The sequence below is a fragment of the Salvelinus namaycush genome, unplaced genomic scaffold (genome assembly GCF_016432855.1).
Source record: "Salvelinus namaycush isolate Seneca unplaced genomic scaffold, SaNama_1.0 Scaffold124, whole genome shotgun sequence".
Lineage (NCBI taxonomy): Eukaryota > Metazoa > Chordata > Actinopteri > Salmoniformes > Salmonidae > Salvelinus > Salvelinus namaycush.
The window spans coordinates 224,367-241,146 of NW_024057942.1; the positions used below are offsets into that span (position 1 = coordinate 224,367).

At 45.6% G+C, this 16,780-nt stretch overlaps 1 protein-coding gene across 1 annotated transcript; it reads left to right on the forward strand.

Annotated features, from left to right (window-relative positions):
- Positions 1–1,396: 1,396 nt before the first annotated feature.
- tert (telomerase reverse transcriptase) lies at positions 1,397–16,031 on the forward strand. The gene is made up of 15 exons (XM_038982683.1): positions 1,397–1,801; positions 2,078–3,602; positions 3,735–3,924; positions 4,136–4,289; positions 4,384–4,551; positions 5,773–5,934; positions 6,062–6,163; positions 6,850–6,935; positions 7,122–7,238; positions 8,177–8,248; positions 10,147–10,335; positions 14,015–14,141; positions 14,365–14,426; positions 15,630–15,754; positions 15,922–16,031. Exons 1-15 carry the CDS (start codon positions 1,601–1,603, stop codon positions 16,029–16,031), a joined length of 3,390 nt encoding a protein of 1,129 aa, XP_038838611.1. The 5' UTR covers positions 1,397–1,600.
- The last annotated feature ends 749 nt before the right edge of the window (positions 16,032–16,780 follow it).

The following is a 16,780-nucleotide window of genomic DNA, read 5'->3' on the forward strand; positions in this document are numbered from 1 at the left end:
AAATCTAGAGTCAACAACTATCATGGTTTGCCATGTACCAGCTGTTTCGTTATGGTCAGTATCATAGCCGTGGGAAGTAGTTTATGCAACAACAAAACATTGTCAGCCGGTTGGGTTGCTGGGGAAACTTTAAATTATTTTTATTTCAGGGGGTGCTTACCTTCCGCATCTATGGCCAGTATGTATTTACAACAAAAAAAATCGAAAGAAAAAGTTACATGCAACTGAAAAAATGCCCTGTCTGAAAATAATGTATCGTTTATGACCAAGTGCGCATGCGCAAAATCCAACTCTTAATCTCCAATATAATCAGTCGTTACCAGTGATGCCAAGTTAGCAACTTTGTTGCTAGATTTAGCAACTTTTTTTCCAAACAGCACCTAGCAACAAATGTAGCTACTTTTAAAAATGTATTTGGAACTTTTAGCAACTTTTGAAAAGTGACTCAAACGCTAAAATGCACGCATTTCCCTCTAAATGACACAAAAACGATGTTTTCTGTCACAACACACGTGCCTGGCTGCAAAAGTGTATTGTGAGTGACGTCGGCAGAAGGCCAGCAGCAATTTCAGTAAATTGCAAATCATTGTTGGCTGACTGCAGCAGCAGTAGTACGGGTTCTACGAGCCAAACCCAATGGATATAGTTGGTCACAAATGTTTGATCTTGAATTGAACTTACAACATCAATCAACATGTCTCAATCAAAATTGTACAGCCAGAAAAGAGTGGGAGTCTGTACCTGAACAAATGTCAAATCATATTTTTTGCCGAGATGGCCAGTCAATTTGAGTAACGTTATTGTGTATTCTACGTAATGACACCACAACGTCATTTAGCAACAAATCCAACCTGCCTCTAGCAATTTACCCTGAAAATGAGTTGGCAACACTGGTCACTACCGCCATGCACAGGTCGGCTGATCCAGCAGCAGGAAATCATTGTATCACGTAATCATGTATTTTATTGGGGGTGCAGAATAGGTCAAAAACAATACTTGGATTTTTTTCCAGACACGGCATTTTTTTGGTTGCATGTAACTTTTATTTTGGTCTTTTTTTGTAAGTACATAACGACCATAATAAAGATAGTTGCTCAGCGAAACTCCATTCTTTGGTAAGTACCGAACGTATTTTGACATTAAACTTGAGAAGCTGATGAAAGACAAGTTGAACGTCTGCTTCCGGGGCTTGAGAATGCAATTTGGGTTAATTGAATTCTCTCCGAAATTTCTCGATTTCTAATTCATTATTATAGTGTACTTTTATTATTGTGTACATTTTACTGCATTGTTAGGAGCTGGTAACATAAGCATTTCGCTACACCCGCTATAACATCTGCTAAACCGTATACGCGACCAATAAATCTTGATTTTGGACTAACGTTATAGTGGGACGTTGGCTAGCTTCCGATTCGTTGAGCGCCTGAAAGTGGGATCAGAAACGAGTTTGAACGGTGTATCGCTAGTTGTCGGATTCCGACACAGACAAACAAGATAGCTAGTTACACAGAGTGTGACATTAAATGGACACAACAATCCAGCTTCACAACGAGATGGTAGTAAGTAACTAGGATATCGGTTCAAAATACCCGGTGGCGATATGACACGTGTGCTCGGCATACTCCGCTCTCTCTATCCGCATGTCCAGACTCTGGAGGAGTTTGCAGACGGTACTGTCTTCAGAGAGGGACAGAGAGCGGTGCTCATTGAACCGACAGATACAAACCGCTTCATATCGTTTGTCCGGGGTGTGTTTGTCTGCACGGATAAAACCTTACAGAACGTCCCCAGCTGCAATCAGGTACATGTGTAGTTGACTAGCTACATAACTAAAGCATAGCCTAAGTAGCTAGCTAGCTAACAGCATGGAGTAGCCGAGTTTTTACTTAGCTAGCTTAGTTCAATATTTGCAATGAAATGCAACGTTTTGAACTAACATTTGACTTTAAGAGATGTTTTGCAGTGCTACGTTTGACTCCAAAAGCCATGGATTAAAATGCACAGAGACAGCCAGACACACAGAAAACAAAACATTGTGCCGGTTATGTTGATGTATTGATTTAAATGTCACCCTTAGATCAGCACCGTGCCTGAGCTGTTGGCGTTCGTGTTGAACAACATCAAGAGGAAAAAGAAAAGAAACGTCCTGGCGCACGGTTATGGTTACCCCTCCACGTTTCAGGACCGCGACGCCGACCAGTTTAAGTTTCATGGCGAGGTCACTCAGAGTGCCGCGTACATCCACGGCAGTGACTTATGGAAGAGGATCTGCCAGCGTCTCGGCACCGACGTCTCCAAGTACCTCCTGGAGACTTGTTCTGTGTTCGTGATGGTGCCACCGTCGTCCGCGTTCCAGGTGTGCGGCGTGCCTGTGTACGACCGCGTTTCCATGTCAACGGGTATCTCTAGGTTCCACCTGGGATACAAACGGAATGGTACTACTAGGAACAGCAGAGGGAGAAATAAGGAGGTCAGAAATGGGGGATGGGAATTTCAGGGTTCTTATGGGAGAAGAAGGGATGGAGGTAGAGACACTGGGAAAAGGAAGGGAGAAGAGGTGAGTTTGGGTGGGAAGAGGAAGAGGAAGAGGGAGGAGGTGGAAGGAGATGGGTGTTTGCCTGGAAAAAGGAAATGCACTCAAAGGGAAGCTTCCACAGTCTCCAGTGGAACCAGCGATCGTAAGCACAGAACACTGGAAACAAATGGGGTCAAGCGACCAGTGGAGGTTATTTCTCTCACCAAGGGACCCACACAGAGCCTACAGGTTTTCAATGGTTCTAGCAATGTGGAACAGGTGTCAGTAGAAATGGAGCAACTGGCTGGACCTGAAAGACCAGTGGAGGCTCTGATGGTCACCATAGAACCCACCGAGAGCTCTAAGCAGGTCTCCAATGACACAGGTAATATTGAGCAGATGTCAATGAAAACAGGACGTAGAAGGCCAGCGGCGACACCGGCTGTAGTCCAAAGACCAGTAGAAGAACAGTCTGGACACGTATCAGCCACCGCCCATCTAGAGGGGGGTCCTAGTTGGAGAACAGGGTCGTTCCCACCACCCCCTCCCTCCCAGTGTTTCATCCGCACCCTGGGCATGCTCTACGGAGGGCGGGGCATGCGCAGCTTCCTACTAAACAGGAAGAGGAAAGGTAGGGATGAGGGGCCCAGGCGTCTGCAGGGGCGAGACTTAGTGAGACTGGTCTTCTTTGAAGGCGTGGCCTATCTGAACGGAACAGAGAGGAAGCCTAAGAGACTTCCCAGAAGGTTTTTCACCTTGGTGCCTTTGTTTTGTCAGTTGTTACGTCGACACAGGAAGTGTCCCTATTCTAAGATACTGCAGAGAGTTTGTCCAGCGGTGGGACAGGGGGATATGGCCTCCCTCCTGCCCCAGCACAGTGCACTTCACCGGGTATACCTCTTTGTCAGAGAGTGCCTCATCATGGTGGTCCCTCCGGAGCTCTGGGGGTCGGACCATAACCGATTCAAATTCCTGTCCGCAGTCAGGAACTTCCTGGCCATGGGCAAGTTTGAGAGGATCTCATTGGCTGAGCTGATGTGGAAGATGAAGGTGAATGACTGTGATTGGCTGAAGATCAGCAAGACAGGTGAGTTCCTCTTCCACTACTTTCCCAGACTCTTAACTTTGCCCCATCTCTTTCTCTCTCCTTCTCCATCCAGCTTCCATTATATCTGTTACTTACCTTCATTCCACTCATTCTAACCCTTCTCATCCCCAGGCCGCTGCCCGCCCAGTGAGCTGTCGTATCGGACGCGGGTGCTAGGCCAGCTCCTGGCTTGGCTGCTGGATGGCTATGTGCTAGGCCTGGTGAGAGCTATGTTCTACGTCACCGAGAGCATGGGACAGAAGAACGCACTGCGCTTCTACAGATACCAGGTCTGGGCCAAGCTGCAGGAGCTGGCTTTCAGGTATTATACACAGTTACACATGTACGAACAGGATCATTTTATCTGTCTCACTATCATACACAGCCCTCAGTTGTTGAGTCACTCAGACTTTAACAAAATCTCGCTGTGTGTCGCTCTGTGTCTCGCTCCCACTCTCTGTCTGTCACACTCACACATAGCTCAGTTTAACTCTGTGGTCAGCGTCTACTAACTTTTATGACCTTGTTCCCAGGGGTCACCTCTCTAAAGGTCAGATGTCAGAGTTGACCCTGGCCCAGGTGACGTCGCTCCCCAAAACCACTGTCACCTCCCGCCTCCGCTTCATCCCCAAGACCGACGGCATGAGACCCATCACACGGGTCATAGGGGCTGACGCCAAAACAAGGGTATAACTTTGACCCTTTTTTAATAATAAGTGTTTTCATAAGTTTATGTTTGTATCTGTCTTGCTGTCAATGTGTGTGTTCTCTGTCCCTCCAGTTGTTCCAGGCCCGTGTGAAGGACCTGTTAGATGTGCTAGGTGTCTGTGTACGCTCCTCTCCCTCTCTCCTGGGCTCTACAGTGTGGGGGATGACCGATATCCACAGAGTCCTCTCCTCCATCACCCCTGCTCAGAAAGACAAACCACAGCCGCTCTACTTTGTCAAGGTTGGTCTATCGTTTCATTCCATAGTTCTTTACCCTTAATCCCTCCTCTTTCCCCCCCTCTAATTTTCTCTCCACTTGCTCTATCTCTCTCCCAGGGGTAAAAGTAAGCTGGTCCGGTACTGCGTCCCGGCATAATAAATAGTGGGGGTACGCCCTACCGGTAAAACATGAGCCTATCACAATGAAAACAAAATGTCAAGAAAACTGTAGGCTATTATACCGTTGTTAATCATTACCGTACCAGTATGTAATGTACATTACCACATGTCAGAGTGACCATTAATCATTACCGTACCAGTATGTAATGGACATTACCACATGTCAGAGTGACCATTAATCATTACCGTACCAGTATGTAATGTACATTACCACATGTCAGAGTGATAAAAAATCAGAGGATGAACTTAATCGGTTGGTAGGCCTATAGCCTACACTCCAAAACGCCATGTGGTTCAACCAGAACAGTGACATTTTGCCAAGGCAGAGATGAGTGGCTGAAAACCAAGACGTGCGAGGACAGCATCGGAGGCAATAATTCTGACCTGTTTTGGCAATCACCAAATGTCATGACACTTCTTGTTGTTTTGTGTAACGGATGTCTCTTCCCATTCACCATTGTTTGGAACCTGGGAAAATGTTGGATGAATAAAAAAAACACATCAATAATGGTTGTTTATGCCACAGTAAAAGGTCATTCATTTTTAAAAGTTACATGACATCTTTATGACGAGGCCCACAGAGATGCTAATGAATTAACAGGGATCCTAAATGTAATTCTGTGATTAGGCTTCCCGGCCGGCCCATTAGGCAGCCGCCTACAGCAGCGGTATTTCCCGAGAAACTGACCATCACCTCCCATTATTCTGCCCCAAAACAATAACTCGCCCAGTGGCGTGAGGGCTCGCTCTCTTTGTCTTGTTCTCTCTACCATCTATCTCATTACCATCCATCTCTACCTCCCCCATCTCTCTTTCTCTCAATTCAAAAGGGGATTTATTGGCATGGGAAACATATGTTTACATTGCCAAAGCAAGTGAAATGGATAATAAACAAAAGTGAAATGGTCATAAATGAACAATAAACATTAGAAGTTTCAAAGGAATGGAGACATTTAAAATGTAATATCATGGCTGTTGTAACGAAGTGCAACTAGTTAAAGTACATAAGGGAAAATAAATAAACCTAAATGTATTCTCTCTCTCTTTACCACCCCTCTCTCAGGTGGATGTGAGTGGGGCCTATGACAGTCTACCCCACACTCAGCTCTTGGAGGTGATTGGTCAGGTCCTGTCACATGTGCAGGAAGAACTCTTCTCGGTGCGATGCTACGCCAAGGTGTGGGCCGACACCCACGAGGGCCTCAAGAAGACCTTTGTCAGACAGGTACACACCCTTACCTGTCCTTTGTCTCGCCAAACTTGTGTCCCCCCCCCCCCCCCCCCCCCGCACAATTTTGTTTTGTTTACATTTGTCTGTGTTCTTGTGTCCATTATGTGTGTCTTACGTGTAGGCAGACTTCATGGAAGACACTGTGACGTCCACCAACATGAAAGGCTTTGTGATGTCACTGCAGAGAGAGGGCAAAGTTCACGATGCCATACTGGTGGAGCAGGTGAGAGGATGGACGGCAGCCATTTTTGAAGAAGTGCTACAGCGGTATCCTGCATACCAATAACCTTTTCATTCCTTCTAGAATTGTCCCAACACGGCACCCATTTTAATAGTAAACCCCAACTCTTCCTGGCTGAGGTATTCTAATGCTAGGGTATTCTAATGCTAGGGTATTCTAATGCTAGTGTATTCTAAAGTTCTAACGCTAGGGTATTCTAACGCTAGTGTATTCTAAAGTTCTAACGCTAGGGTATTCTAAAGTTCTAACGCTAGGGTATTCTAACGCTAGGGTATTCTAAAGTTCTAACGCTAGGGTATTCTAACGCTAGTGTATTCTAACGCTAGGGTATTCTAACGCTAGGGTATTCTAACGCTAGGGTATTCTAACGCTAGGGTATTCTAACGCTAGGGTATTCTAACGCTAGGGTATTCTAAAGTTCTAACGCTAGGGTATTCTAACGCTAGTGTATTCTAAAGTTCTAACGCTAGGGTATTCTAACGCTAGTGTATTCTAAAGTTCTAACGCTAGTGTATTCTAACGCTAGTGTATTCTAACGCTAGGGTATTCTAACGCTAGTGTATTCTAACGCTAGGGTATTCTAACGCTAGGGTATTCTAACGCTAGGGTATTCTAACGCTAGGGTATTCTAACGCTAGTGTATTCTAACTAGTGTTATCTTCTGTCAGCATTTCTCCACAGATATTCATGGTAAAGATGTCTTGGAGTTCTTCACCCAGATGCTCTCTAGCTGTGTTGTTCAGTTTGGGAAGAAGTGAGACAATTTATATTTTCTCTTTCTCTACATTTTTATAAAAATAAAAAAAACATTTACATACTTATGTCTTTGTGTCAAATGATCTCCTTTTATTCTTTAATGACTTTGAGTTTCTCTGGTCTCTACATACTTCAGTCTGTCTAATGACCTCCCACTCTCTATTCTCTTTGTGCTGTGTTGTAGAACGTTCCGTCAGCGTCAGGGGATTCCTCAGGGTTCTGTGGTGTCGTCTCTGCTGTGTTGCCTCTGTTACGGTCACATGGAGAACCTCCTCTTCCCTAACGTCAGTCAGAGAGGAGGGTAAGGAGGAAGTAAAAAAAAAAAAAAAAGGGGGTTGTATAAATAACGTTTGACTGACTGATGGAGGAACATAGTGGATGTTATTTTTTTGGGCCAGTGACTATTCTCTTCTATTCAGATATTAAATAACGTCAGTGTTCTGATCTGCTGTGCAGATAATTTAATCCTAAACCTAATCCCCAAACCATTTAATTCACCTCGGATCAAATTCCTCTTGTTTGGCAGTCAAACTTATTGAATAACTCCCAACTCACCATCAGAGGGCAACCTTTTGAACGAACCGTGTGTAGGTGTCTGACCTGTTATCTCTGCCTCTCTCTGTTAGGTGTCTGACCTGTTATCTCTGCCTCTCTCTGTTAGGTGTCTGACCTGTTATCTCTGCCTCTCTCTGTTAGGTGTCTGACCTGTTATCTCTGCCTCTCTCTGCTAGGTGTCTAACCTGTTATCTCTGCCTCTCTCTGTTAGGTGTCTGACCTGTTATCTCTGCCTCTCTCTGTTAGGTGTCTGACCTGTTATCTCTGCCTCTCTCTGTTAGGTGTCTGACCTGTTATCTCTGCCTCTCTCTGTTAGGTGTCTGACCTGTTATCTCTGCCTCTCTCTGTTTAGGTGTCTGACCTGTTATCTCTGCCTCTCTCTGTTTAGGTGTCTGACCTGTTATCTCTGCCTCTCTCTGTTAGGTGTCTGACCTGTTATCTCTGCCTCTCTCTGTTAGGTGTCTGACCTGTTATCTCTGCCTTTCTCTGTTAGGTGTCTGACCTGTTATCTCTGCCTCTCTCTGTTAGGTGTCTGACCTGTTATCTCTGCCTCTCTCGGTTAGGTGTCTGACCTGTTATCTCTGCCTCTGTCAGGTGTCTGACCTGTTATCTCTGCCTCTCTCTGTTAGGTGTCTTCTGCCTCTCTCTATTAGGTGTCTAACCTGTTATCTCTGCCTCTGTCAGGTGTCTGATGAGACTGGTTGACGATTTCCTCCTCATTACTCCTGACCTGAGCCAGGCACAGACATTCCTCAAGTAGGTCCCAATTCTCTCCTATGTAACCTTCCTGATCTATACTAACCATTTACCCTTCCTGACCTGTACTAACCATTTACCATATGTAACCTTCCTGATCTATACTAACCATTTACCATATGTAACCTTCCTGATCTATACTAACCATTTACCCTTCCTGACCTGTACTAACCATTTACCATATGTAACCTTCCTGATCTATACTAACCATTTACCCTTCCTGACCTATACTAACCATTTACCATATGGAACCTTCCTGATCTATACTAACCATTTACCATATGGAACCTTCCTGATCTATACTAACCATTTACCATATGGAACCTTCCTGATCTATACTAACCATTTACCATATGTAACCTTCCTGACCTATACTAACCATTTACCATATGGAACCTTCCTGATCTATACTAACCATTTACCATATGGAACCTTCCTGATCTATACTAACCATTTACCCTTCCTGATCTATACTAACCATTTACCCTTCCTGATCTATACTAACCATTTACCCTTCCTGATCTATACTAACCATTTACCCTTCCTGATCTATACTAACCATTTACCCTTCCTGATCTATACTAACCATTTACCCTTCCTGATCTATACTAACCATTTACCCTTCCTGATCTATACTAACCATTTACCATATGTAACCTTCCTGACCTATACTAACCATTTACCATATGGAACCTTCCTGATCTATACTAACCATTTACCCTTCCTGATCTATACTAACCATTTACCCTTCCTGATCTATACTAACCATTTACCATATGGAACCTTCCTGACCTATACTAACCATTTACCATATGGAACCTTCCTGACCTATACTAACCATTTACCATATGTAATCTTCCTGACCTATACTAACCATTTACCATATGTAACCTTCCTGACCTATACTAACCATTTACCATATGTAACCTTCCTGACCTATACTAACCATTTACCATATGTAACCTTCCTGACCTATACTAACCATTTACCATATGTAACCTTCCTGATCTATACTAACCATTTACCCTTCCTGACCTATACTAACCATTTACCATATGTAACCTTCCTGACCTATACTAACCATTTACCCTTCCTGACCTATACTAACCATTTACCATATGTAACCTTCCTGACCTATACTAACCATTTACCATATGTAACCTTCCTGATCTATACTAACCATTTACCCTTCCTGATCTATACTAACCATTTACCATATGTACCCTTCCTGATCTATACTAACCATTTACCATATGTAACCTTCCTGACCTATACTAACCATTTACCATATGTAACCTTCCTGACCTATACTAACCATTTACCATATGTAACCTTCCTGATCTATACTAACCATTTACCATATGTAACCTTCCTGACCTATACTAACCATTTACCATATGTAACCTTCCTGACCTATACTAACCATTTACCATATGTAACCGTCCTGATCTATACTAACCATTTACCCTTCCTGACCTATACTAACCATTTACCCTTCCTGACCTATACTAACCATTTACCCTTCCTGACCTATACTAACCATTTACCCTTCCTGATCTATACTAACCATTTACCCTTCCTGACCTATACTAACCATTTACCATATGGAACCTTCCTGACCTATACTAACCATTTACCATATGTGGATGATAAATATCTTAGTGGATCAGTGGCTAGGGCCAACTGTACAATGTGAAAGTAAATCTCACATTTTGTTGAGGTCATGTCCTTCTTGGAGGCAGAAATTGTAACGCAAGTCTGTAAAATCAACCGTTGGTTTCTATATTTTGGGTGTTTCCAGTGGGTCTTGCTAAATGCTTTTGCTAGTGAATGTCTACTTGCTTCCATAGCCATATTCCCATTTCCTGTTGATGATGTAATTTCCTCCTTTTTCTTAGGACCCTGATGGCAGGGGTACCACAGTACGGGTGTGTGGTGAACCCCCAGAAGGTGGCTGTTAACTTCCCTTTGAGGGAGGGGGTGTCCTGTCCTGCTGGGGTACGCCTGCTGCCCTTACACTGTCTGTTCCCCTGGTGTGGACTACTGCTGAATACACACACCCTGGACGTCTACAATGACTACTCTGGGTAATACACACACCCTGGACGTCTACAATGACTACTCTGGGTAATACACACACCCTGGACGTCTACAATGACTACTCTGGGTAATACACACACCCTGGACGTCTACAATGACTACTCTGGGTAATACACACACCCTGGACGTCTACAATGACTACTCTGGGTAATACACACACCCTGGACGTCTACAATGACTACTCTGGGTAATACACACACCCTGGACGTCTACAATGACTACTCTGGGTAATACACACACCCTGGACGTCTACAATGACTACTCTGGGTAATACACACACCCTGGACGTCTACAATGACTACTCTGGGTAATACACACACCCTGGACGTCTACAATGACTACTCTGGGTAATACACACACCCTGGACGTCTACAATGACTACTCTGGGTAATACACACACCCTGGACGTCTACAATGACTACTCTGGGTAATACACACACCCTGGACGTCTACAATGACTACTCTGGGTAATACACACACCCTGGACGTCTACAATGACTACTCTGGGTAATACACACACCCTGGACGTCTACAATGACTACTCTGGGTAATACACACACCCTGGACGTCTACAATGACTACTCTGGGTAATACACACACCCTGGACGTCTACAATGACTACTCTGGGTAATACACACACCCTGGACGTCTACAATGACTACTCTGGGTAATACACACACCCTGGACGTCTACAATGACTACTCTGGGTAATACACACACCCTGGACGTCTACAATGACTACTCTGGGTAATACACACACCCTGGACGTCTACAATGACTACTCTGGGTAATACACACACCCTGGACGTCTACAATGACTACTCTGGGTAATACACACACCCTGGACGTCTACAATGACTACTCTGGGTAATACACACACCCTGGACGTCTACAATGACTACTCTGGGTAATACACACACCCTGGACGTCTACAATGACTACTCTGGGTAATACACACACCCTGGACGTCTACAATGACTACTCTGGGTAATACACACACCCTGGACGTCTACAATGACTACTCTGGGTAATACACACACCCTGGACGTCTACAATGACTACTCTGGGTAATACACACACCCTGGACGTCTATAATGACTACTCTAGGTAATACACACACTCTGGAGTTGGTCCTCCCTTTTCTGCTATAACAGCCTCCAGTGTTCTGAGAATGCTGTTCCACTAGATGTTGGAACATTGCTGCTGGGACTTGTTTCCATTCAGCCATAAGAGTATTGGTGAGGTCGGGCACTGATGTTTTAGCGATTAGGCCTGGCTCAGTCGGTTGTTCCAATTCATCCTGAAGGTGTTCCATGGGGTTGAGGTCAGGGCTCTGTGCAGGCCAGTCAAGTTCTTCCACACCGATCTCAACAAACCGCTTCTCTATGGACCTCGATTTGTGCACAGGGGTGTTGTCACGCTGAAACAGGAAAGGATGTTCCTCAAACTGTTGCCACGAAGTTGGAATCACAGAATTGTCTAGAATGTTATTGTATGCTGTAGCGTTAAGATTTCCCTTCACTGGAACTAAGGGGCCCGAACCATGAAAAACAGCCCCAGACCATTATTCCTCCTCCACCAAACTTTACAGTTGGCACTATGCATTCGGGCAGGTAGCGTTCTCCTGGCATCCGCCAAACCCAGATTAGTCCGTCGGACTGCCAGATGGTGAAGTGCGGTTCATCACGCCAGAGAACCTGTTTCCACTACTCCAGAGTCCAATGGCGGTGAGCTTTACACCAGTCCAGCTGATGCTCGGCATTGGTGGGAAACACACATGCGGAAATCATCGACTACTGTGTCTCACAATGACATGGGGGTTGGAACTAAAAATCGCAAATTTGGACTCATCAGACCAAAGGACAGATTTCCACCAGTCTAATGTCCATTGCTTGTGTTTTTTGGCCCAAGCAAGTCTCTTCTTCTTGGTGTCCTTTTAGTAGTGGTTTCAATGGAGCAGCATATGCCAGCAGCATACCACCCTGCATACCACTGCTGGCTTGCTTCTGAAGCTAAGCAGGGTTGGTCCTGGTCAGGCCCTGGATGGGAGACCAGATGCTGCTGGAAGTGGTGTTGGAGGGCCAGTAGGAGGCACTCTTTCCTCTGGTCTAAACAAAGATCCCAATGCCCCAGGGCAGTGATTGGGGACACTGCTCTGTGTAGGGTGCCGTCTTTCGGATGGGACGTTAAACGGGTGTCCTGACTCTCTGAGGTCATTAAAGATCCCATGGCACTTATCGTAAGAGTAGGGGTGTTAACCCCGGTGTCCTGGCTAAATTCCCAATCTGGCCCTCAACCATCACGGTCACCTAATAATCCCCAGTTTACAATTGGCTCATTCATCCCCTCCTCTCCCCTGTAACTATTCCCCAGGTCGTTGCTGCAAATGAGAACGTGTTCTCAGTCAACTTACCTGGTAAAATAATGGATAAATAAATGGAGCAATTTGACCATGAAGGCCTGATTCACACAGTCTCCTCTGAACAGTTGATGTTACTTGAACTCTGTGAAGCATTTATTTGGGCTGGTAACTCTAATGAACTTATCCTCTGCAGCAGAGGTAACTCTGGGACTTCCTTTCCTGTGGCGGTCCTCATGAGAGCCAGTTTCATCATAGCGCTTGATAGTTTTTGCGACTGCCCTTGAAGAAACTTTCAAAGTTCTTGATATTTTCCGGATTGACTGAAATTCATGTCTTAAAGTAATGATGGACTGTCATTTCTCTTTGCTTATTTGAGCTTTTCTTGCCATAAAATGGACTTGGTCTTTTACCAAATAGGGCTATCTTCTGTTTACCACCCCTACCTTGTCACAACACAACTGATTGGCTCAAACGCATTAAGAAGGAAAGAAATTCCACAAATTGTCCTTTTTAACAAGGCACACCTGTTAGTTGAAATGCATTCCAGGTGACTAGCTCATGAAGCTGGTTGACAGAATGCCTATGTGTGCAAAGCTGTCATCAAGGCAAAGGGTGGCTACTTGGCAGAATCTCAAATATAAAGTATATATTTTGATTTAACACTTTTTTGGTTATTACATGATTCCATATGTGTTATTTCATAGTCGTGATGTCTTCACTATTATTCTACAATGTAGAAAATAGTACAAATAAAGATAAACTTTTTGAATGAGTAGGCTTTCTAAAACTTTTCACTGGTGTTTAACTTTCATAATATAGGAATGATTTCTATCTTTAGTAATGCAACTTTGTTGCAGGCAACATTTTCAGGGACACACACTGACTAACCCTGATGCAACATAAATTCGGTCCAGATTTTAGATGGTTCTTTAGCCTTTGTACTAGAGGGGAATTTAGGAGGATGAATTCTCTGTTACCGAAGTCTTACTATGTCTGTCTGGTTCCTGGTTCCTGTCTCTTTACGATACTGCCTTTATGGGTTCTGGTAAATCGTGCTAAACTACCTTGAACCCTGGCATAGAGCTCTCTTAAATTCCCTCTGAGCAACAGTAGACGCCCATCCTAGTGGCACTGGGGGGGGGGGGGGGGGTCAGAGTGTTAATGGGTCAATCCAACCCGTCTAATCGGATGAATATGAAGTGAGTTGGTAAGAACGGTAGACTAAGATGACTCTAAACTAGATGTTTTCGTTTTGATAAGTAGGCCACAACAGAACCTGAGCGCCTCCTCCTCTCTCTTCTCAGCTACGCTGGCCTATCCCTGCGCTACAGCCTGACGCTAGGCTCCGCCCACTGTGCAGGGAAGCAAATGAAGAGGAAGCTCATGTCCATCCTTAGACTCAAGTGCCACGCCCTCTTCCTGGACCTCAAAGTGAGTAATGCTCTGCCAAATGACCACCTGTCAAATCAATTGCTCGTCCACTCTCTATACCACCTGACGTGGGACTGTTATCAAATCAAGTTTATTTTATATAGCCCTTCGTACATCAGCTAATATCTCGAAGTGCTGTACAGAAACCCAGCCTAAAACCCCAAACAGCAAGCAATGCAGGTGTAGAAGCACCTAATCCAATCCCCTGTTGTGTGTGTTCCAGACCAACTCTCTGGAGGCTGTCTATAAGAACATCTATAAGCTCGTGTTGCTACACGCCCACAGGTAAGGTAACCTACGGTCTGACCTGAAAACCCTTTTCAGTGGTTCGACGTCTCACTTTCAGCCCTACGTGAGATGTGTGTCCCTGTCTCCTCCAGCCAGAGTAAACAGAGGAGAACCCTGTCTCCTCCAGCCAGAGTAAACAGAGGAGAACCCTGTCTCCTCCAGCCAGAGTAAACAGAGGAGAACCCTGTCTCCTCCAGCCAGAGTAAACAGAGGAGAACCCTGTCTCCTCCAGCCAGAGTAAACAGAGGAGAACCCTGTCTCCTCCAGCCAGAGTAAACAGAGGAGAACCCTGTCTCCTCCAGCCAGAGTAAACAGAGGAGAACCCTGTCTCCTCCAGCCAGAGTAAACAGAGGAGAACCCTGTCTCCTCCAGCCAGAGTAAACAGAGGAGAACCCTGTCTCCTCCAGCCAGAGTAAACAGAGGAGAACCCTGTCTCCTCCAGCCAGAGTAAACAGAGGAGAACCCTGTCTCCTCCAGCCAGAGTAAACAGAGGAGAACCCTGTCTCCTCCAGCCAGAGTAAACAGAGGAGAACCCTGTCTCCTCCAGCCAGAGTAAACAGAGGAGAACCCTGTCTCCTCCAGCCAGAGTAAACAGAGGAGAACCCTGTCTCCTCCAGCCAGAGTAAACAGAGGAGAACCCTGTCTCCTCCAGCCAGAGTAAACAGAGGAGAACCCTGTCTCCTCCAGCCAGAGTAAACAGGAGAACCCTGTCTCCTCCAGCCAGAGTAAACAGAGGAGAACCCTGTCTCCTCCAGCCAGAGTAAACAGAGGAGAACCCTGTCTCCTCCAGCCAGAGTAAACAGAGGAGAACCCTGTCTCCTCCAGCCAGAGTAAACAGAGGAGAAGGACTTTAGCCTCTCTGTCTGGAAGACACCCAGATACACACCGGCTTCCTTTTTTAGAAGAGGATTTGTCTCTGGCTGGAGCAGATTGATGGTTAACTAGCTAACCACTAACCGTTTTATAGATGCAGTAATACACAGTAGCAGAAAGTCTCTATGGTTAATGTTTCCCTGGGTTTATAAATTAAATCAGTTTTATTTATTTATCTGTAATGGAGTCAATCATTGATCTTTTTTTTTGGGGGGGGGGGGGTTACCTTTATTCCAAGAGTGGACACATTTTAATTTCTCTTATTTAACTTCTAGTCACCCATATCAGATGAATATGCACGGTACTTTCTGTGGTTGTGGCGTTTAGGTTCCATGCCTGTGCACAGAGTTTGCCGTTTGGTCAGAAGGTGGGCAGAAACCACGCTTACTTCCTCAATGTGATCTGGGACATGGCGCAGTACACCAACCAGCTCGTCAGACTCTGCAACAAAGGCAAGCCTGAGATTTTTTTACTACTTAATTAAAGGACTGTCTGTACTTTCTGTGTGTTTAGCTTCCAACTCACTCTCACCTTCACCATCTCTGTCCCCTCATCGTCACTGTAGCCTTGATTTAGATAAGTGTGCTGATAATTAGTCTCCCCCCCCCGCCCTCTCCAGGTCTGTCTCTAGGCTGTAAGGCTATAACAGGGAGCCTTCAGTATGAGGCAGTAGAACTGATGTACTGTCTGGTCCCCCCCGCCCTCTCCAGGTCTGTCTCTAGGCTGTAAGGCTATAACAGGGAGCCTTCAGTATGAGGCAGTAGAACTGATGTACTGTCTGGTCCCCCCCGCCCTCTCCAGGTCTGTCTCTAGGCTGTAAGGCTATAACAGGGAGCCTTCAGTATGAGGCAGTAGAACTGATGTACTGTCTGGTCCCCCCCGCCCTCTCCAGGTCTGTCTCTAGGCTGTAAGGCTATAACAGGGAGCCTTCAGTATGAGGCAGTAGAACTGATGTACTGTCTGGTCCCCCCCCCGCCCTCTCCAGGTCTGTCTCTAGGCTGTAAGGCTATAACAGGGAGCCTTCAGTATGAGGCAGTAGAACTGATGTACTGTCTGGTCCCCCCCCGCCCTCTCCAGGTCTGTCTCTAGGCTGTAAGGCTATAACAGGGAGCCTTCAGTATGAGGCAGTAGAACTGATGTACTGTCTGGTCCCCCCCGCCCTCTCCAGGTCTGTCTCTAGGCTGTAAGGCTATAACAGGGAGCCTTCAGTATGAGGCAGTAGAACTGATGTACTGTCTGGTCCCCCCCCGCCCTCTCCAGGTCTGTCTCTAGGCTGTAAGGCTATAACAGGGAGCCTTCAGTATGAGGCAGTAGAACTGATGTACTGTCTGGTCCCCCCCGCCCTCTCCAGGTCTGTCTCTAGGCTGTAAGGCTATAACAGGGAGCCTTCAGTATGAGGCAGTAGAACTGATGTACTGTCTGGTCCCCCCCCTGCCCTCTCCAGGTCTGTCTCTAGGCTGTAAGGCTATAACAGGGAG

Coding starts and splice junctions, on each gene's coding strand:
- tert (XM_038982683.1), top strand. CDS start 1,601: ATGACACGTGTGCTCGGCATACTCCGCTCTCTCTATCCGCATGTCCAG. Junction 1,802..2,077: donor ACGTCCCCAGCTGCAATCAG/GTACATGTGTAG, acceptor TGTCACCCTTAG/ATCAGCACCGTGCCTGAGCT. Junction 15,755..15,921: donor CGTCAGACTCTGCAACAAAG/GCAAGCCTGAGA, acceptor CGCCCTCTCCAG/GTCTGTCTCTAGGCTGTAAG.